Raw genomic sequence first — 23014 nt, 5'->3', positions numbered from 1 at the left:
AGTAAAAACATAGTTTTTACTTGGGTTTTATTTCAGATACCGACAACCAGGCCAAGAGAGCCAAAAGCAGATTTATCTGACAGATTGATATCAGGGCTATGATGCAGAAGAGGTTTTTAAAAGCCCCCCCCCACCACCCCCTATTTTTTTTTTGTACTGAAAACGCGATGGCCCAAAAATGGGCCCTAAGACGGGAGAAATTCCGATGATGTATAATGCCCCCAGTGCATGAAAACAACTGGCTGCTGTAGCTGCACCCACATGCAACAGAGTCATTCAATGTGAAATGCACCAGACTTTGTACTGGGGCCTCCAAATTTCCTCCGAAAATTTACGATTCTTTATCAAATGATGGAAGCGATTTCCCTCAATACTGCTGGACAAAAATAATTTATGGTCACACCATAGTAATAAGTGTTTAAAAAATAAAAAACTGTTATGCTCGACATTTTTGTTTCCTTTTAACAATGCAGAAGCATTGCACTTTAGTACGAGCCAAAGTCTGAATAAAAATACTTCATATTCAAACAAACTGTGCTCAACTTTGGCCATGATATTCCAAGCAGTTGTGCAGCTGAGCCACAGTCTGAGCTGAAATAACGCCTTCCAAAATCATCTCTGTTACTTTGATAAAAACATCTACAACTGAAGCAGCTGAACCATGCGATATTTTTTTTTTTTTACAGAACCTGACGCTAGCTGAGGCACAGTCTGAGCTGAAATAACGGCTTCCAAAATCATCTCTGTTACTCTGATAAAAACATCTACAACTGAAGCATCTGAACCATGCAATATTTCTTCCTTTTTTTGCAGAACCTGACGCTAGCTCAACGATCAGAGCCGCCGCCCCTCTCCAAAATGAAAAACCGCCAATGGGTCGTCGTCTGCCAAGAAAAAAAAAAAAAGCTAACCACGCTAAAAGCTAAGTTTAGTTCTCAAGATACCTTCTAAATGGCGGACGTGTTCCAGTGCACAGAAATTTGAGCATGGCAGCCGTGCATATAAGCACTGTTCCCACATGAATGATGGGCAGTCCCAAAAGAAATATGTGCAGCTCACCCATGGAATGCTGGCTCATTGGATGCACCATGCCCACTTGAGGCTGGCTGGCCAACGCAGGGGGAGGGGTCATCTGGGACGGGGGCAGAGCACCCTGGTGGCTGGACCCATGGTGGCCATGCGCTGGCAGCGTGGAGTAGCCACTTCCTGCACGGAGATACGAAGACCATGTGCAGTACCCAGAGAGGCTACTGCAACCCAAAAGATTCTGCAAGGATCAGTTTCGAAGTTGGGACGAGTGTAGGTGACGCCAAACGAACGCTATGGGAATGCGACGCTGGAAAATGTGCCACTTCTCCTAAGCCCCGCATCGTGTCTCTACGGTCCTTTCACATATCTTTTTTTGTTTTCTGTCTTTAATTTTAAGATATGCCTCTGTACCCAAAGGTGAAACACACAAGGACTGAACTCATAAAATCTAAAGTCATGCTAATACTTTAAATACTTCAGGTAATGTACATTTTTGAAACACTTACAGATGCAGTTGATTTCCAGGTCAATAAGTTATCCATTGTTATTTAAACCATGACAGTGTCTCATCAGAAAGGAAGAAAGAAGCTGCATAGAATGTTGAAGGACTACGACTAGCTCCTGTAGAAACCAAGCAGCACCGCCAAAATTGGCACTTATCCCCTTAACCGTTTCGGACGAGCTGCACTCATCCTTGCCAAGCCGTCCCCAAACCGTTTTGGACTATAGCTCGTCCTCGCTGAATAGGTTCTTCCCTGCAGCGTTTCGGACGAGCAGCGCTCGTTTGTGGCTTAGATGGCATTTTGCTTGACAGATGGCAGCACTGACCTGATAATTTGGTTTTTTTCTACCACATAAACGTCTTTTTCGTATGGCAACATGGGTTTTAAAAATGGCATCCAGCGGAGGCGACGCGTGCATTGCTGGCCCGTCTTCTCGGAAACAACGCTTTTCTTCGTCGTCATCTTCTTCGAACGATGATGATTCAGACACTGAAGTGTACATTGTTTCAGGGAGCGAGGACGACAGTGATGACTTTGTGCTGAGCAGTTCTTCCGTATTGTGAGAAATAATAAAGTTCAATATCCTAATTTGATTTCGTGTTTGCTTGAAAAATTTTTTAAAGATCGAATGCATGCTTTTTATTGCAATAATAACTGAAATCAGGAATAAAAAAGATAAGCAGTTTTGTTAAAAAATTCGTTGATATAATAAAACGGTGAAGGGGTTAAGAGGGGACACGGGTCTTTCGGACCAAAAAATCGTGAAAAATACACTTTTTAGAAAATGATTTGCGAAATCAGTAGCTCTTTATCTACCTATCTGCTAAGTTTTTCATCTCTAGGGTCTGTATTTTAGTCACAATGCCAATTTATATAATCGATGTCGCCCAAATTTGGGCCAAAAACGACCCCAGAAACAACCATTTTCCACGAGGCGTAGCTCCCATTTTGTGCGCGGCACCGTAGCCATCTTGGTCTCATTCAAAAGAGCCATCTTTCGTCTTCAAATTGCTGCCTCTGCTGTTTACATTCGCCCATTGGTCGCATTAAAAATAGCAAAAAAGAAAACGTGGCATTTGCAATCCCATTGGCTTTCGGGGTGCACGTGACGATAAGGCGTCACCGCATTGGCGGAGCTGGCTGACGGCGTCTGCTCGGCGCGCCCAAGCAGCGAGGAGACGGCGGAGACGTGACGCCGGCCGCGCTTGGTTCCGAGCCGCGAGGTGCGTTCACGGCAAGAATTTGTGAAATAAGTGAAAAAAATAGTTGAATAATCATCTCAAGTGATGCCCTGCCCCGGCTGTGCGCACTCAGGCCGACGAAAGTCGTGCGCCGAATGATCGTGTGTACGAGCCTGAAGTAGGCCTAGCATGTTCCCCGGCACGGGAGACTGCTACTGCCAGCGGTCGCACCCGCCGCGACAGTGATATCGGAGGCCGCAGATGAGGAGAAAGATAAACTCAAAACGGAAAAAGCTTGAACTCGCGCCAACTCCAGCAACGAAGCGGTAGACGGATTGTTTTCGTGACGATGTCGGCAGCGCGGCGGGCTGTCCGCTTGGCGAGGCGATATCACGATCGTCAGATCTAAACAGTTTGCCGAGATTGACGAAGCGTAAAACGTACGGCGGCGATATTGGCATTTAAAAAAGTGAACGGGGATAAGAAATCGCCGTCAAACTTATTCTCCAATGCGTAAACTGCGGGACACGTCGTCTTTGTAGAGCTCGCCGCGCGTTTGCGCCGATCGGACTTCGTTCATAGTCCTTAGTGAATGCACTTGCTTCCAGTGCAATGCAGAGCACTGGAAAGCAGCAAACAGCTCCAAATTACATTTCGTTTCCGCAATAAACGTTCCTAACCACGGCCTTGATGCGAGAACATAGCAAAACCACGCAGGTAAAAAAACAAAACAAAAAAAAAAACGCTGCCTGCATGCTCGCGCAGCCGAAAAAGTGACAAATGAATGTGCTGCAACTGCAAATCAAAATGAAAGAGGCGACACTTGGAGATTGGAAAGCAAAGAGACTACATTCCTGGAGGTTCCTAGCCATTTTAAGTTGTAAATGTGTGCATTGCACCAGTGAATGTCTGTTAAATAATGCCCTGTTTCTTTTTTGCTTTTTTCTCAAAACATGCATTGTCGATCACTTGCAGTTTTGCGGCCTTAAGATCTCGGCACCTATTGCAGATAGAGTAATAATGTTTTTTTCAGCATGAAGCCAAATATGTGGAGCACACAATGTTGCAAGTAGATTTTTTAATTTCTTGTTCAAAATTTTTAAAATGGCTTTTTTTTGTGACCATTATATGCTATATTTTGACCTTTGAACTTTGTTATGCAATAAAACAAGAAATAATTGCTTAATCAAAAAACTGCTTGCAACAGTGTGTTCATCATTCTTTTTAGTGTCCAGCAATGTGTTCATTTGAAGTTTTTCTTCAGTGGTCATTTTATATTTGTTCTTGTAAGAATTAGACTAATTCATGTAATTATCTCATGAAATAATTGGACCACAAAAGAAATAATTGCAGTTTTGGAATCTGCACAAAAAACTACACAAACCCACCAAGTTGCATAAATTTTGATTGGTAAATAAGGAAAATAGTTTTAAGACCAGTGTCCCCCCTTAAAGATGAGATTCAATTTCGAAACTGATTCCCCTAACCTTCCAGAAGAGTATCTTGTACCCTTGTTAAAACTGCTAAACATTACTTCCATTTCTTGAACAAAATAATAACAATGGCCATTAAGTTGAAAGAAGCTGAGAAAAGCTCGTCGCAAGATGAGCCAGTCACTTTCTGGTGCACATTCAACCTAAAGCAAATGCTGCTCAAATTTATCAAGGCCATTCAGATTTATCTGGATAATAGCAGAAAGCACTCCAAAAAGTGCAGTTCCTTGCAGACCATGCCAAGTTGCTAAGGAACGAGCGAGCCTCTGGCCTTAAGCCACACTAATAGTAATCTCGGACACAGTAAACAAACTGCAGTCCCATTCTGACTTCCATGGAGCACTAGACCTTCTTTCGTTCATAGTAAAGAAACTTATTTTAGAGAGTGTCTGGCCATGTGAATGTGTACTTCCCGCGGAATGATGACACATGGCACACAAACGGTCTAGGATTGCAACAGCACCATTTGCTGGCGAATGGTTGCCTAAGTGTATATGCACTGGAAACACACAAAGGCTAAAGCTGGCTACAAATGTTAGAAATAAGGCGGTGCGCGCCTCTTCAAAAGGAGAGACAGTAAATATGGAGCAAGGAGAACGGAGGGGAAGAAAAGGGGCAAACCTTTGCAGCACTAAGTGCTAAACACCAGATACAGCCAACAGCAGTGCATGTGACTGAGGCTGCCAAAGACTATGCTGCGTTCATGTAAAACTTGCGCTTTTACAACAAACATGTTACATTTGTAATAGCACTGCATGCGTCCCGATGCGACACTTTCACAAGAAATAAATGAAATGAGATAATATGCGGTACCTTCAAAAAAAAAGGAACAGTAATAATCACATAATGGGAAAGGGGCATGACGCAGTCTTATAAACCAACACTGTATGTTTGGCAAGAAGCCAATTAATTACTACACAGTACCTTCAGGGCCAGGCCACTACTACAGTAAAATCTCAGTGATATGAATATTGGGATGATACGAATTCACAAAATTCCTCGGCTGGAGTGCATTGTGTACAATGTGCAAAATTTTGCACGTTCTGAACACTCTCCCTCGCCACAAGGGATGATACAAACGTGCGAACTGCAACCCCAACCTTGAGCCCTACGCACTGCCCGCACATTGCTGAGCCAGCCGTGCTGTATGTACACATCACGAGTGGTTTGTGGCGATGCGTTGTTCGTACCTCGCCAACATCACGACTGTCTCATGCCACGAAAAGCTTACAACACCGTTTGGCCCACAAAACCGCAGACGTCACAACCACAGCAGCAGACGGCGGCACACATGGCGGCACACATGGCGGGCGCGCATGGTTTGCACATTGCTGCCTCCACAATCGCGATTCGTGGAAAGTGTGCAGCACCATGCAGCTCGCATGTGTCGTGCTCTATGCTCTCCGAGAAGTGTGCAGAGGTGAGCAGACCAGAACACTGTCAGCATCACAATCGTTTACCACTCTGCGAAAAGTTTGCAGTGGCGTGCGGCCGTGAGTAGTAGTCGGCGGTACACACGGGCAGCACACCGTAGACTTGCTGTACGCATTGCGAGCAGTCTGCGGCATCATGCGGCTGGTACGTCACCATAGCTTGTCATGCTGTACTCGCTGCAAGAAGTCCACAGAGGCACGCGGCCCGCAAGTCGCCGCCGTCGCAATCACCTTTCACGCTGTGTGTGCGCCTCCAACCACTCTTTCATGCACTAGAGATGATGTGAATATGAAAGCCATGACTGCAACGTTGAGCGCTACGCACCGACAGCGCATGGTCAACTCTGGCCATAAATCGCACAGTACCACCGCAAGCATGCACAGACGAGCAGCCAGAACCCGTTGGTCCCCCGATCACTAGCCGCAATGTATGCACAGGGGCCAAGGCCCATTCACGACCGAGTGCCTAAAAATGGTGTGAAAACGGCTGTCACTTATAAAAGGCTATTTAACAGTGGTGACACAAGGTAAAATTATTATCCTAACAGCTCAACTAAGTATTAGAAAGTAGTTTCTTAATAGGCAGTAGTTTCTTATACTGCAAGAATAACTGCCAGTTCAAACAGCCAGCCTGATATCCAGCAAGACTCCCAATGCGGGCCAAATACAGAGACCATGCCCAACTAACCTCTGCGAGGGTGGCCGATGGGATAGTTGGCAGCGTAGTTGCTAGGCACCTGTGGAGGAGCGATGGGTGGCGCCGGTGTGCGGTACTCCCGGGAGCCTCGTGTCAAAGAGCCCACAGTGACGCCCCGATTTGCCTGAGGCGGTGTTGGTGGCTTCGTTGTGGGTGCTGGTCCCGCATTCATCAAGGCCTGAGAGCAAAGATCGGCATTTCAATGTTACGTGCTTTTGAACTTTAATTAGCACAATTTCCAACGAGTTCGCACATTACCACCCGAGCTCAAAACTCAGCAGCCCAAGTGAATAAAAATACATGCAAGCCTGAGCTAATTCATGCAAGTGAGAGTTTTGCCAGAGAGTCCGCATGAGACAGAGTTCGAAGAAGTTTCTAATACTAATAAGTTAAAGGTTGTCCAAAGATGACCAAGTATGCCCTTATTTTTGGCTGAATCAGCACATACTAATAATGGCTACACATACTAGAAAAAATTCAAGAATGAATGCCTTACACCAGCAATATTCAGCGCCAATGTAAACAATAACAAGTGCTATCATCACCTGGATAACTCCGCAACTGCAAGCAACTTTTAATGCACCAAGGAGGCTACGAACCGCATACACACCAGTTACAGTCTCCGTACATTCGTTGCCAAGCTGACAAAATGGCCATGTTAGTTGATGGCAGCTTGGAAGCAACAGCTCCCATCTTCATTAGTCATACACCAGTAAAAGACAGCCATCATTTTGCGGCCCATACACTCTACACACCCGTAGCACTTTTGTAAGAGAATGTTTACACAAACCAGGAACTGCCTGAATCTTTGATGTACTAACGCTATGGAGTTAAGATGAATTTACAGGGCTGAGATAAATAAATGAAATCCTGCATGCTAGCTAAGTTCTTTCAGGCATTTAAAACATTACCTTCACTACATTTAAGATTTCATCCCCACCTATATTTCCCTAATCTGAACTCCGACACTACCACTCACTTGCCACTGCTTTATTATATCTGACATTTTCTTTTCTTTGTTTTAATGACCATTTCAGTTTTGCGACGCAATTAGATTTTTTCTTCCCGTTTTGTTTTGTCTTTGCTTTGTGATGCGATTTTGATTTGTTTGCATGGCCGACACTGCTTATGTAATTTTTTTTCTTTTATGTATACCCTCCCACACTGTAATGCTCCTTGGCGCAGTGGATAAATAAATAAACAAACAAACAAACTGGCTGGGAACTGACCTGAGAGGAAGGAATACGACGAGCCTTGCTGGCCCCCCCGTTGCCAGCTGAAGAAGTACGCAGCCCGTGACCCACTTCGTCTAGCACCGTGTAGTCAATGGGGCGCCTGATATACTTGACCGGGCGCTCCTGGCTGGCGGGCGCCAATATCTTGTGCTGGCGGAGAGTGCTCTTGTTGGCCGTAAGCACACCAATCTCCCGCCGGGCCACTTTCTCCTTGTGGATCATCACTGTCTGGCCAATGTGGTTGATGTGCGACTCCATTTCAGAGAGCTGGGCTGTCTGCAGGTCCAGCAGGTGCAGCAAGTTGTAGGCGAGCGTGTTGATCTGGTAGGCAACGCTGGCCAAAGACTGAGTCGCATACTTTTTCGTCTCTTCTAGTGCTGCGTGTTTGTTCTCGGACTGCAGAAAGACCAAGCAGTTGCACAGGTCAGGTCAGCCAAAAGCAACCCTGGCCAAAATACACGTGAACATACGTGATATGCTAGGATGAATTTTAGTGCAACACAGAAACATGGTAAAAGTGCAGAATTTGAGCAGGAGTACAGCAGAGGAATGCATTAAACTAACCGGATCCTGCTTCACACTGTTAACAGACCAATCCCACCAAGTTGAATTGCCCGTGTGCTTTCAGTCCTGAAACAACACTGAGACAGACGCACAGAGCCAAGCCACACCGTGGTTTATAATGATCAGAGCCAAGCCACACCGTGGTTTATAATGATCAGAATTGTCTAGTGGTGTTGCTCTAGATACATGCTGCCCCACAAGATTTGAGAGGCTCTTGTGTAAGAAATTAACAGAGTGTATTCATGCAAATTCATGGCATGCATCCTTGACTGAATTTGCAGAAAATCCTTCATCGGCACTGCGAGCAAAAATCCCAGGCATGGCCCTTGGTACGTGACATGGCTGTGCATTGACTGATAATCGGGCTGTGTGACTTCAAGGAACACACAACATGTCCAAGTTGACAAGTGCTGCGCTGTTCCAAGAAAGATGTGCAGCATTTCTGCACGATTGCACATGGTGGGTGGCAATGAATGTTACTCTAACTCGGAAGATAATTTCTCAAACCCATAAGAGAGAAATTATAGTAGCACGTTCACACATACACATCAGATAAACAGACTTCCTCCTAGTATAAACAACACGATGCCCGAAGGGCACAGTCTAACGAAAAATATTTCCTACTTTTGCTTCTGAATCAGTTTTGCTTGAATACAGCATTTCCTGGCTTCCTTTTTTCTCCCAGTTAGAGCCTTTTCACTACAACACATGTTTTGCCCACAGGACAACAAACGTAGGCCACGAGAGGTCTGTTATAGAATGCTTACAATAGCAGCCAAGATTCGCTCTCAATCATACGATTACAACATAAAAAAATTAGATCAAATCACTTCTTGAAGATGCACTGCTACTGTAGTATTACTGGTTTCAGTTTAAGCTTCAGTTTCATGTACTGTCTGCTGTCTTCTCATGTGTTTGTGCACACTTTTCAGCTAGATAGGGTTGTGTGACCAGAGGCAAGAAATTTCGGTACATGCCTGAATGCAAGGTTGCCCGGCCCTAATCTCCGCCCAGTAAACCGCGTCTCTGTTCCTCAAAGCCCCAGCAGGGGTGCCCCACTTTACAGCTACTGCTTTAACAAGGCCACTAGTTGAAACTTCACAGCTGTGCATATATGTCTCGCTGCTTTCCCAAACAGAGACGTAGTTACCATGTTGTGGAAACATTGTTTCCTAAGAGAATGAAAGGACGTGCCATGGCTTTCATAGTGCAGTTATTTTTTTGTGAGCAAGTGAATGCGATGCGATATCAGACCGACACCCCCTACAAATCTACTTTCTAGACACACATTGCTTCTTGGCCATACAGAAACCACCACCACCTAAGGGGCAATCGTGCCATCATTTGCTTTAGTGCTGTAACTCGATACACCGTCTCGTTAACACTGACGAGCTTAATCTTATGTGCTGTCAGTAAGCAATTCGATGCGAAAATTAACTGATTATTCATGCAAGTTCCCCTATAACTTACGAACATTATTGAGAGACGAACTGCCCGCAGCCCTTACCTGAAAGTAGTTGGCTTCACAGTACTCTGCAACCTTCTCAAGGTTCGTATGGCTGTCGTGGATGTTTTGCCGCCCATCCGGAATTTCGTGCTGGATGAGCGTCATGAGATCAGCCATGACGGATGGCATTTTCGGGCTGGCTGTAAAGGCAAAGTCGATCAAACCACACCTACGATACACCGCGACAAAGTTAAGATGGTCATCGAGAATAACTTCAGCAAAGCTAGCACTTGCATATATGAATGAATTTGGTAACGCGTGGTTCTGGTAACGCCCTGCGGTTTGCCGGAAATATGCACGGAGGTTCGAAATCGAAAGCAACAGAATGCTCGCCCCTGACATCACTACTGTAGAACTGTATTTCAAGTCATGCTCCATGCGTCCACATCACGAAACGGCAGAGACCTGCAACACCATAAATAAGTAAACAAGGAGCGCTGCGACTCCAGTCACAAAGAAGAGAACAGCGAACAAGTGACGGTCACGTCTACCGTGAGCTGCGGGTTAGGCTTACAAGGCGTCAAAACGAGACATGAGCAGCGACGTGCGTAGAAAGATACGTGTTAGCCAGAAGTGCAGATTTCATCTCCTTACCCCAATAACCAAATAGGAAGGTACGCAGCAGGAATTCTTCCCGCTCTCCTTGAGGAATTTCCGTTTAGTTAAGTACGCCCAACATAACTCCTTTGCGGCTTCTTTCTCGAAGCTTGTTGACTTGGTCAACTAGCGTCACCACAACGTCATTCTTCGCAGCTTCAGTTTCAGTTCCCAAGAAGTGTAGATTATTCGGTCATATTTTATATATAGATGTTATTTATAATAAATTATCGCTCTGTAATTCTCAAGCGTTACATGCCAGCGTTATGCCTGAGAAGAATATATTTTGCCTGTATCAGTCTGTAACACTTGTGATAATTGTAAATACAATTTTTTTTTGTTATAGTTATTTTATGTTAACTGTTTTAGTGAAACAAAACCAACAAAACTAAGACGTATACTTAATGTCGCTGTATGCCATACTAATATGAAGAACCATGAAACAATGTACTACTCATTCGTACGGAATACCATATGATAGCATTCATCTATCCAGTATGAAACGTGTCGAAGATATGGATATGGCGTAATGCCCCAGGCTGCGTGATATTTGTTGCTTCCTGCCGCTCTACTCTAAGTCTTTCCCTCGTTCGGTATGATTGCCAAGATTCTGTTTCCTTCATGTTTCGACCTGGCCAGTGCAACGTCCTCTGCCATTCGTTTCACGTGCATGGGTCAAGCAAGTGTTGCGCCGGCGCGAGGTCCGCTTTCGGACTGTTTACAGGTGTTCGGCCGCGTGACACCCGCGTTTTTTTCCTATCGCCTGGTCGCTGCACTTTCGTTATTTGCGTAATATAGTTCGATTACGCTTAGCGATGCCATGCCAACTGATATCTTGGCGTTGCCTCTCTAGATAAGAATACTAGAGGCGAAGGATGTGACTTTCGCGCTTGGTCATTACATGATTTAGCACCTCTTTTTCAGGACGCTGGGAATGCACTGCAGAAATGGCTGAAGCCATGAGCAGCGACTCGAAACACGACTCAGGTGAGCTGGTAATTAACTATATTGAATTCTACACGGACTTAAACTCCGTTTTCTTTTCTTCAGAATGGGACCAGAAGACTGGCCTTTCGAGTCCAACGTTACTGGGCAAGTTTTCTTTCTCGCGCACATCGTCTACAGGATCCATAGACAATCTCCTGACGTCGTCCTCTGCCCACAACACAGGTGCTGTTTCAAAACATAATGTATATGTTACTTTTAACAGGGGGAAACAGATGAAATGCTTGTGCCTGCCAAACTGCAAAACGTTTAGTGCGCTAGCACTAATTGCCTTGCTAGTGAAAAAGCCGTGATGTCTGGAGATGAAGCCTTGGAGCAACAGGTATTGCCTACTGCAAAAGGAGGAAATCCAGCAGCTCTTTGGGGTACCGCTCATAATTTTGGAATTGCACCCACCTGGACCATTGGATCCCAAGTCGGGCACACTACTTCTAGGCCATGCAGGCTGCACAGAATTTATGCTTCTTCATTAAAGCAGAACACAGTATCAATGTGAAGTGGTCTTTCACGTAATATATAATATATATTGGAACGGAGAAAACCAGAGACCCAACCATTCTTTAGAACGCCCTGCTTTATTTTATCTTCCTCGTCTTCTGCTTTGCTCCTGCGCTCCTCACTTCATCGTCAGCTAAGTACATCACACTCTGCCACGACTGCGGTCCTTAAAAGCATCACCCCCACATAGCTGCTGTCACATCTGTCGCACATGGCGTTTTTTTTTGTTTTTTTTTCCGGGCTGTCCTCTTGCGCAGCCATGAGGATGTTCGCATCGATAATGTTTGCATATAGGAGTCTTGCGCTGCCCAGGGGGCGCCGCGAAAACGGTGCTAGAAAGCACCTCCTAGGCGTCTGCTGGGTAGTACAAATTGACGGCGTCTGCAGTCGAATGCATGGAGTCAATATGGATTCACCGCTATAATTTCTATTATGTATGAATTACAACGAATTTAAGGCGCTGAAAATTCATCTAGGGCTGTCATGACATAAAAAAGAAAACGGCAATGAATAATCCAGCGTCAGGGATTATACTGAATATACGACATGCAGTAATTGGAGGCAAAGTCTCGGTGCGCTGCCAGTCGATATAGCCAGGCGAGAGTCGCGCGAGTTCATGGAGCTCTACAAAAACTTTACATGCAGCTGAGCTGAAGCAAGTGAATGCACGAAACCGCAACACGGATATGGGCAGCATAAACGACCCCTCTAGGCACAAAAAGTCCTTTCGATGAACATCTTGAGCCGTTGGGGTTTGCGTTCAACGGATGCATGTGATTGTGTAAGTTGATCCTAAGCTGGTTTTTGCTTTTTACGCACAGTTTAGCTGATAGATCACACTCGTAATGTTTGGAAATACAGTCCACGTACTGGAAAGTCCCACAGAAAGTTGAAGCTGGGACTGCAGAGACGTTCGAATTACACCGCGGCAGGCGCTTGTGTTAGTCATTCAGAAAGCATGCTAACCTCGTTTCACTGCTCAACTGCTTTGATTTATGTGCTTGCAGCTCTCGAGCCAGAGCTTTTGCCTGTTGGGGGCAGTTGGGACTTTGCATATTAGAATCCGCCTTTTGCGGGAGGATGTGGCGCCATTATGCGGGACGCGGTGGGAAGCACATTGGACGGCAGTGTAGCAGATGACACGAAAGAGCACCATGCGAAATGGCCATGCCAACGCAGGTAGAAAGCGAAAGCTCCCCCTTTTTTTTTGGCCTTCGGGGCGGAAAGTAGTAACAGTGATTGCAGTTTCATATTCACGCAGTATGGGGGAATGTTTCAGCGTTTTCACAATCTACTCATAACACATGCATATCCTATCTTTGTATTGTAAAGCGAATAGCGCGGGCTATGGCACGGGCTGTGTTCGACGTGACAGAACGAGACTCTATCAGCGTGCAGATTCACGACCAACTTAAATTTGTTGTAAAAAAAAAAGTCGAAAGGAGAGCGTGGAGGCAGCGAGAGAGAGAGGGGGATTTCAAAAGGCAAAGCAGCCAGGGGTCTGTTGATGCTGCAGAGCTAGGTGGAATCATCTCCTGCGACTTACAAGCGGCGCATATGCGTGGGGCGGCTTGAGTTACTGAGCACAATGCGGTCACCGCGGCGCCGGCATGGTGCAGTGGGCGTCGCTTCCTCCTCGCGTCATCTACAAGCGTGAAGCTATAGGATTTCATCTACAAAGCTCGGCAGAGAGGCACTTATCCACACTCCCTGAACAGGGCATTGTCCCGGCCGGAATGCACACCTGCAGGTAACACGCGGCATTTTTCTGGCAATGGATGATTCAGCGCTGTAGAATGGATGTGATCACAGTGGTGAAAAGGTCCTCGATGCACAGAGAATGGTCGTTCTGTTGTGAAAGGATCCACAACCTTTCTGCCTCCGTAGTGATTTCTGCGGAATCAACGACTTCGTGGTGACACATGTGCATCCCCTACACATCTAATGTGCATGTCGGTCAGGAACCAACGCTGTTCTACGTCCAGAGTGCTCCATTCCGCAAGTGAACGAGCATGGACCCTCCAGGAGACTCATTTGTTCCCGGCTGAATTTCCGTGCCGTTGCAGACGTTTGGACAAGGAGGACGACTTTCAAGCTTCCTAACAAAGTGCAGCTGATTGCGTACACTGAAGGAACAAAATCCGAATGCTTTGGCAAGAACGAAGATGCGCTTGTAAGGTAAAAAAAAAAATAACACTAAGTCGTGCAAGACAAGTGCTTCGTATGCTCCGAGCGGCAAAAACACAGATACTACGAGTATGTATGCATCTAAAGGAAATATGCATGATGAATAGTACCTACTGGAGTTCACACCCAGCCTGTAACGCACCAGTAATAGCTACAATGAGGATTTGTTCAGTGCGTGTTTACTTTATTTGTGACTGGGCCTGATGGCTATGTATTTTGTCGTTTGTTTTCTTTCTGTGCGAAAGGACCAGAGCGCAGATATCACAGACGGCTGTGTGCGCTAGACCGTAATATTCAGCATGTTTTATCGTGACTGCCTCATGACTAACAAGAAAAAAATATGGCGTTTGTTGTGATGCGCCGCCGTTCGCAAGCCTCATGACCAGCTCAACCACTCGGCTTGTGAACGGCGGTGCATCATAAAAAACGCTGTATTTTTTTTCTTGTTAGTCAGGCGGCAGTCGTGATAAAACATGCTAAATATTACGGCCTAGCGCACATAGCCGCCTTGCGCTACCCGGTCCCTTCGCACATAAAGACAACAAAATACATCGCGATCAGGCCCCGTCGCTCATAAACCAAACACGCATCTAACAAATCCTCATTGCGGCTATCACTGTTGGGTTACAGGCTTGGTGCTAACTCTAGTAGGTACTTTTCATCATGCACATTTCCTTTGGATGCATACATACCTGTAACAAATTGTTTTTCGCACCGTCGAGAGTGGTTGCTGAGGTCGCCCATTCACATCTTGACGCTTGGTAGCCCTAATTCAAGCTTCACAGGCTCGCCGAAGGGAACCTGAAAAACCGCATCTTGTACCCCGGCATGCCTCGAGAGTGGCAACCGTAGCGGCAGATGTGGTTGGCATCGCTTTGCTAAGCCTGTGACGGCTACCGTGCCATTAGCCCCCATGCACTGGCAGCGACGAGAAACGTCGTCGACGCCATCCAATATGTTTCCATCAGTCACCGCTGAGACTTCGCGCATGCGCATAGAACTCTCGCAAAAGGCGGATTAAGCGCTCTATCAGATCAAGAATGCGCGGTGCATCACCGAAATGCTATTGTCGGCTGCTCAGTAATTATAAATATTAAATGACGTCTATTACTGTTTTCTCTTGAAAGTGAATGGCTGCTTTCATCGAGGTAGCAAACGTTTTAAGTAAACTCTAGTTTTATCGTCCTCACCTTTCGGTACGCACGTACAGTTCTTACTTACACAGCTGCCGAAAACAGTAGCATAACGGACGGTTTCGCTCTCGATCACGGATAAACATATAGCTGTACTCTATATAATTTCAGCTCTGAGCCGGCGGAGTGGGCAACTTTCAGCGAACGGCATTTCTCTAACCAGTGCATGCATGCACACGACCGCCTGTACCAATCGCATCATAGCCCCGTTTCGTGCAGCTTGAAAGAAAGCAGTAAAGTTGAACAATGAAATTGTGAACTTGTCCATGACACCCTACAATGCAAGTGAAAATAGCAGCGGTGACGACGTTTCGGGGCAGATGGTACATGGCAAGATCAATGCTGCATGCTTTGAACATTTCGCCGGAAGGCAGCCGCAGCGCTTCTTTCTTTTGTTTTCTTTTTTTTAATGTTATGCTACTGCTGGTTCACAATGATGTCCATGATACGTGACGACTCTTTTCATGCTCACAAAGGGGAAAAAAAAGGCACGAATCGATGTAGAAAGCCTGCGAGATATGCGTTGCAGCATAGGCAGAGCCGCCGTTGTACTACCCAGTCAGGCTTTTCTTGGCCGCCACGAGGCGGCGCCACCCTACTCAAAACACCAGCGCAAGGTCCCTATTGTCTGGTTCTGTGAGTGACAAGTTGCTCTCTGGGCAAGATTTTTTGGGTCGTTACCGCTTGGATTCAAATCCCATCGACAGCGCCATCGTAGCGAAGAACAAGCAGAAACACGGCCGTTCTTTCGAACGCCCTGCTTTATTCTATCTTCCTCATCTTCTCCTGCTTCGCTGCTGCACTCTTCACTTCGTCGTCGGATAAGTACATCACAATATATATATATATATATATATATATATATATATATATATATATATATATATATATATATATATATGTGACTCACGAGAACCAAACTTAGTTATATAAAGGGTTTTTTGTGAGACCCAAAATGAGAACTGCTAGCTAGCTGTCTTAATTCACATTTGGCCGAACCAGAATTTCCGATGAAAGCAAAGAATAACTAAGTTCAGGATTAAGTTCAAGGACATGTCTAAGAATGTTCTGAATGGGGATAAATTTCTCATAGAGGTTCCTATAAGCAAAGAAAAGTTACTGACCGGAAGGAAAAAAAATTTAGTCAGGTGGGCTGTGGTCGAATTCAAACTCGGGACCTCTGGTTTGCAAGACGAGCACGCTGGCCGTAATCCACGCTAACTTGTTGATTTGAGACGATGAAAGGTATATCTAGTAAATGCACTGTGGTCTCTTACCCGGTGAATTGTCATAGAGATACTACATACTTATGTGTTCTCGACTAATTATGATTATGCAAACAAGGAATTAGGCCATTATGCTAAAAAGGCTAATGACGTAGATCACAGCACAAGGAAAGCAATGGTTCGTTACATCTTCAAGACCTGGAGAGCCCACCATGTGGCCACTGTTGGACACTAAAAATAAAACGAAAAATTTCTTGGAAGAAATAAAAGGCACAGTAACATTCATTACATGGCGGACACCCCAAATACTTGTATGCCCGTCATTGTTGCTCATGGAGGCCTCTATGGAGTAGCGTTGGGTGAAAACAAAGTGAAGAAAAACAAGTTGTTGCTTGAAATCAATATGTGTATACAATGAAAAGGAAGTCTTTATGTGACTGTCGAGTATTAAGTGCAAACGGAATTTTAAACTCCTATTACATTTTACTCTTAATGGTGTGGCTTAAGCGTCCCCGAAGCTTTTTTGTTAGCTGATGAAATGTACCAGCCCTTGGTGTGCCTGGTGTCTGTTGAGGAGTAACACAAAACCACACGCAAGCAAAATTTGGGACGGCACTTCGTGTGTCATCCCAAATTTTACTTGCAGGTGCTTCGTATTACTCTTGAGCATGTGCCGTGCGAGACATGCACCAAACGGTTCACATTCAACCCGCCATGTGTGAGCTTGCTAGGCCATGGGGCTTGGCTCACTGCACTGCCTCTGTCTACAGATGATGAGGACAGTGACCACAAGTCTACCATCAGCTACAAGGAACGGCGGCGGGAGGCCCACACGCAGGCCGAACAGAAGCGCAGGGATGCTATCAAGAAAGGCTATGACGACCTACAGGTGCTTGTGCCCACCTGCCAGCAAGACAGCACAAACTCGTTCAAGATGAGCAAGGCAACAGTACTGCAGAAATGTATGTGCATCTATTATGTTGTGTTGGAGTACAATAAGTGTGAAGATAGGAGGAGTAGGAGGAAACAACTTTATTTAACGCATTACTAAGCATCAAGAATGTCCTGTGTTTCTGGATGTGATGTGTTTATGGATTTCAAGGGGCGGAAAGAATAACAAAAGACGGCAGAAAGTTAGATGGGCGGATGAGGTTAAGAAGTTCATAAAGGTCAGGTGTACACAGCTAGCACAGGATCTGGTTAATTGGAGAAATATGAGAGAGGCCTTCGCCCTGCAGTGAGTATAGCCTGGCTGATGATGATGATTACATGTTATTTAACGTGAGGGCGATGATGCAGAAATGTAAATGTGTTTGTGTATGATGAAATATGATCAGAGGGGTGGTAGCGTGATAGTATATAAGTGCTCCTAATGAGGTAAGCTTTATAGTTTGGTATGGTATGTAATTCAGGTGTATTGTAGATTGGGGAAGCATGTGTGTGTGTGAGCATGGCCCTTTTTGTTCATTTTACTAGTTTTGTGTGTTCCTCCTTGTCCCAGAGCTCCCCTTTTGATCCTGCCTTTGTTCTGCAATCGGGCATTATGAGAGCTGCAAATTCTTCTAGGCCCTTATGGATGTCAGCTTCAGCTTCACTTTTTGGTCGGTGACCCTTTTCACGAGCATTACGTTCCAGAAGAGACGAGCACCAGGTCGGGGGAAATCTTGTACCCATTGAAAAACTGGCGGATAACAAATTTGAGACCGTATTCAAAAATTATTCGGTTCGATATTCAAAGGCACATGCGAAGAAATACGGGCATTCGCATTCAATGACTAACAATCATTGAGAATGGGGATGTCCTGCAGTTCACTTAGTCGCTGATCGGTTTCGTGCATGCAAAAAGGACTTCCTTCAGTATACACGCTACTGAAGCGATGCTTGTCGCGGTTGTCAAGCTTCAGCTGTCACTAACGCTTGTACAAAATTCCGAATTTTTTAAGCATGCTTAAGTTATTTTATGGCTACTTATGTATCCTGTTATAAAGTGTTCAGTGCTTTTTACAATTATCTCGTTGTTCAGCCCAATTCACTCATCGTTGGTAAGTAGGCATGCCTACATGCATGGGAAAATACATGGGTGTGCTCTTTTTTCACTGGTCCAGATGTAGCGATAACTGGACCGGCCATAACAATCAGATTTCTAGATGTTGTTGTAAGTAGACTGCACTCTACCTTAGCCTGGTAACTCGGGAGCCGTTCTTTCTTGAATTCTTTTCATGGAGTAACATTTAAGATTTGATGCTGGCATTATGTTCAAAGCATAGAAAGCAGTTCCACTGTGCCCTCTTCAGTTGCGGTAGTGTGATGCACTGAAAAACCAAACCAAGCCATATTTTGCTATTCAAAGTGGTGGGATGACAAAAATCTACCTTATAAACCATATTATAGGTCGAGTGAGAATATAGGTCGACGACCTTACGTTGAAGGGAAAAAAGGAAGGAAAATAAAACAAGAAAAAAAAAAGTGGAGAAGCGCATATATTTACATCAGCTGTGTCCCTGCATCTACGATATCATTCCAAACTTAGAAACGATCCAAACGATCTTGGCAGCATCGTTGGAACACGACTCTTGTCTGCTCGCCACTTTACGGAGTGTGTCATCTGGTTCAATCAAGCGTTTTGCTCACACAATATTTCTTGGAAAGGCTGCAGGCGAACAGCTGATCTCTGTGGTACCGCACGCTGATCCGCCGAACTGTCACTGAGAGAGCGGCCATGTTACCATTCACTTCTGCGAACATCACTTTTTCTGGAAAGCCACCATAAACTGCCCCTACAGGCAGTTATTCATTGATTAAGAGGCATTTTATACTCTCATAGGTCCAATCAAAGAGTGCACGTGGCAATAAATGCGCTTGGGACGGAAAAACAAAATTCCAGCAACTGTAGGATGTCGATACGGTTTTTGCTGTCTGTTCACGAGCAGGCACACCACTTGTTGCCAGACTGTGCCTCAAATTCTGCTAAAGACTGCTATATAAGACGAGGGGAGACTTCAGCTTGCTTTTTTTTTTTTTTTAGCAAAAATTTCGACCTATACACCTTTTCAATAAGTACTCGCTGGACTGCATTTTGCGCAGAAAAACCAGTTTTGTTGCAGCTTCCACCGGGCTAGCGACAAGCACAAAATGCAGTCCAGCGAGTGATATGGCGGCGCCCAGCGACCACTTACTGAAAAGGTCCATATTCCGGTTTATACGGTAATGTGTATCCTATGTATTACTGTCCTGGTTTTGCTCCCCCTTAATTTAAAGCAGTGTATGTTGCAGGGAAATGCAAGTACAATAATAGAATTTTGAACATTTGTGTGCTTCTAGAGACGGGGTCTTACCATTATTGTGCTTTCTTTTGCAGCCATTGATTACATCACATTTTTGCTGCAGCAGAAGAAAAAACACGAAGAAGAGCTGACTGCTCTGAGGAAAGAAGTTGTTGCCCTGCAAATAATGAAAGCGTAAGACTTGTAACCTTTATTGATCGTACAGCTAATTATTGGCAGTGCGTGGCTCGTTCAGCCTTTCTGTGCCGTCTCCTGACAGTTAATGCTTTTTCTTTCAATTGTTAGTAACTATGAGCAGATCGTCAAGGTGCACCAAAGTCAGCCTGGCCAAAACAACAACCATATCAGTGATGAAGTGAAGTTTCAAGTGGTATGTAAACATTATCGTTTTTTCAATATTCTGACATTGAAGTACTCAAATTTACGAGGCTCTCGAGTCTTAGGCTCTCCAGATCTAATCCGCCGCTGTGAAATTCTTTTGTGACGGCGTTTTTGCATTCTCTCACCGGAGTCGTTCTTGTCAGGAGTGCAGATTGATAATTCCTCTAGGTCTGCATAACTGACTGCAGCGTGCTGTGGGTTGGTAACCGAGTGGTCGGCGCACCATTCACACTTACAACCGTTGACAGTTCCTTGGAAGATGTATGTTGTGGATGCCTGTAGCCTTTCAGTTTCACCATATGCTCCTGTCTGCCGTCATGCAGGTAGTGAAAATGAAATGGTGGTAGATTTCGATGTGATGTACGATTTTCTTGTGCGGCACGCCTGTAAATTACCGAAAGTGGCACTTAGTAGTGCTTTGCAGAGATGCCAACCAAACAGGCTTATCAATTTCTTTCGGTGTCCGAAATCATCGACAGTGCCTTTCAAACATTGCTGAAGCTCGAGAGGTCTCTCGCTCCACTTGTGGGATAAGGATAGATTGCATTTCCATCCCGTCACTGATGAATTCGCCACTTTTGCCTGCTTTTTGATGAAATTTTGTATTACTAATTTTATCTGTATTGAACTGATTTATCTTTTTTCTTTTATGATTGTCCGCTATAACGCGATTTGACAGTACCCTGCTGTCAAATTATGACAGAGTTTTGTAATATAGGTATTGCCTACTTCAACTAAGCAGCAAATTAGGAATGTTCTGTATATTTTTTGGATAGGCAGAAAATTGTTAGTGTATACAGATGAGTATCAAAGGCAGGTAAGGCTGTTCGCTCTTCTAGTTTTAAACTACACGCAACCTGGTTAATTGACTTCCAGAACCTACTATGAGCAGTATATTAGCATAACACGTGAAATTAGTTTTAAAAGTTTCCAGCTGGTACACATCATACTTGCATGTTGGGCAAAACATTCAGCGCAGCAGCAGAAACATATTGAGCAAGAGCAGCATTGTTTCATTTGTCCAGCTGAGACGTCTCACTGAGCTTTCAGACACCGACTCAAAAAAATTAGAATTATTACTTCGAATTTACATGGCACTGAATTATCCAGGGTGTATTGGTGGATACAAATTGTGCTCCAGGGTTACTGTATGTTTGTATTTTGTTTACAAAGAGCTTGTTTACAGTTTTGTGTACAGCACTCACATCGCTGTTCTCAATTCACTGGCCGCAGTTCCAAGCAATCGGGGACTCCCTGTTCCAGACATTCAACTCGTCAATATCGGTTGCCAATTTTGCTGAACTGTCTGCTTGTGTGTTCAGCTGGCTCGAAGAGTACTGCAAGCCTCAGACGCTCAAGGACGTGGTGGTTCAGATACTGTCCCAGCTGAACCAGACCATGGGGTCTCAGCATTCCTAGCACCGGCCTTGTTTAATTTTTTTTTTTTTTAATCTTTCTGGGCACGTGCACTTAGCGCTCCTTTTTGCACTTGTCACTGTTGGTATTGATGTGCCCTGTGGCAAGTGAGAATTGGAAGCCCAAATAATTTGGAGAAAACCTTTTCTTCTTACTTGCATTATATAATGCCGAAAGTTGGGCGAGCTGGTGAAAGTTTATGATGAAAAATAGCGTAAAAAGTACACGAAGGACGGATGGACAACACGAACAAGCGCTAACTCGCAACTGGGGTTTACTGCTGAAGCCCGTAATTTATACTGGTCACTTGGAAAAAACAACATAAAAGAAGCAGCCTCCTTTTTGGAAAGCTAGGTCATAACATAGGCAGTAACATAGGAAGTAACACGTGCCACTCATTACTGGGGAAGGAAGAAAGAAAAACGCAGAGTGAAACCTAAGTAGATCAGAGTAAAGTAGAGACTAAGAAATCAAATTCGCAATCTACCAAGTTAACAGACGGCTTGCTGACACACAAATTTTGACATTTTTGATATGGTAAGCCTCCATAATTTCATGAACCAGCTTGCCACAATGTCTAAAAAATATGGTGGCCCTAGAAAAAAGTGGTGTGCACTTTTTCTTGTTCGGCTTATGGTCCTCTTTATTGCTACAAGCGCGGCAATGCTCTGGAAGATTTCCAGCCTGTCCTAATAAGGAGTTGTGGTGTTCCCCTAGCCTAATGTTGAGACATCGCCTCGTTTGCCCTATGCAAATACCTCTGCAAAACAAAGGCAGATTATACATCACACCGACCCCACACTGTACAACCGGGGAGTGGTACTTAACGGAGCAACCACGCCTTTTTATCTTGTCGCTGCCATTTTTTTCTAGAGCCACCATACTTTTTAGACATCGTGACAAGCTGGTTCGTGAAGTTATGGAGGCTTACCATATTAAAAAATGTGAAAATTTGTATGTTAGTGGGCCGTCTGTTAACTTGGTAGACTGCGAATTTGATTTCTTAGCCTCTACTTTACTTTGACCAACTTAGGTTTCTCTCTGCTTTTTTCTTCCTTTCTTCCCCAGATTTTGCACATGCTACTTTCCATGTTACTGCCAATGTCGTGACCTAGCTTCCCAAAAAGGAGGCTGCTTCTTTTATGTTGTTTTTAAAAGGTGACCAGTATAAATTGCGTGCTTCAGCAATAAACCCCAGTTGCGAGTTAGCGCTTGTCTGTGTTGTCCATCCCTCCTTCGTGCACTTTTTGCTCTATTTTTCATCATGTTCTTGCATTATGGAGTGCCCATCATTGACCCGTAAGCTGACTGACATATTCTTCTGTCTTACCTGCTCCCTGTCAGTTGCCCCCCGAAAACATAGCACAGGTGCTGGACTTTGTGTGCAATTGTCTTGTGTGTGTCACTTTTGTTTAACGGGTGTACTTTGTGTGCTTGAGATTCCGGGATGCGTGTCTAAAGTAGCCAAGCAATAGATCGATCTCGCCGTGCTCACTACGCATGAATGTTGCTCCTATGGTAATGACCACCGTGACAGGTGTCTCGGGTCACGCCTGACAAAAGCGCCAAGCCTGGCTATGCTAGG

The 23014-nt window shown here is 44.9% G+C and overlaps 2 protein-coding genes across 6 annotated transcripts in view; one reads left to right on the top strand and one right to left on the bottom strand.

The window, feature by feature from the left end:
- The window catches only part of Abi (tyrosine kinase Abl), a 31197-nt gene extending 20793 nt beyond the window's left edge, over positions 1–10404 (bottom strand). For 2 of the 3 annotated variants that reach the window (XR_014708065.1, XM_084606945.1), the window contains exons 1-5: positions 10237–10404; positions 9643–9782; positions 7566–7967; positions 6328–6514; positions 1060–1206 (exon numbers count right to left, since the gene is read on the bottom strand). Coding sequence is in view for 2 of the 3 variants with exons in the window: in XM_084606945.1 (XP_084463071.1) it covers positions 1060–1206; positions 6328–6514; positions 7566–7967; positions 9643–9771 (865 nt within the window). In the remaining variant the exon portion in view is untranslated. The remainder of the gene's footprint in view (positions 1–1059; positions 1207–6327; positions 6515–7565; positions 7968–9642; positions 9783–10236) is intronic. The other variant, XM_084606944.1, reaches the window with a different exon arrangement.
- Positions 10405–10677: 273 nt separating this feature from the next.
- Positions 10678–21755, top strand: bigmax (helix-loop-helix-leucine zipper transcription factor bigmax). Of its 3 annotated transcripts, none has more exons than XM_084606947.1 (7): positions 10678–10940; positions 11164–11226; positions 11290–11409; positions 17119–17310; positions 19707–19806; positions 19918–20002; positions 21247–21755. In XM_084606947.1, the coding sequence occupies exons 1-7, from the start codon at positions 10835–10837 to the stop codon at positions 21430–21432; spliced, it is 852 nt and encodes a 283-aa protein (XP_084463073.1). In that variant the 5' UTR covers positions 10678–10834; the 3' UTR covers positions 21433–21755. The 3 variants fall into 3 exon arrangements, with proteins under 3 accessions (XP_084463073.1, XP_084463075.1, XP_084463074.1); XM_084606949.1 differs by having other exon boundaries at positions 10679–10832; positions 21247–21753; XM_084606948.1 differs by having other exon boundaries at positions 10914–10963.
- The last annotated feature ends 1259 nt before the right edge of the window (positions 21756–23014 follow it).

Source organism: Amblyomma maculatum, chromosome 6 (assembly GCF_055883805.1).
Source record: "Amblyomma maculatum isolate TAMU_Amacu chromosome 6, ASM5588380v1, whole genome shotgun sequence".
In the NCBI taxonomy this organism is placed as follows: domain Eukaryota; kingdom Metazoa; phylum Arthropoda; class Arachnida; order Ixodida; family Ixodidae; genus Amblyomma; species Amblyomma maculatum.
Note: the sequence above shows the minus strand (reverse complement) of the source record. Positions and strands in the feature narration are given on the sequence as shown.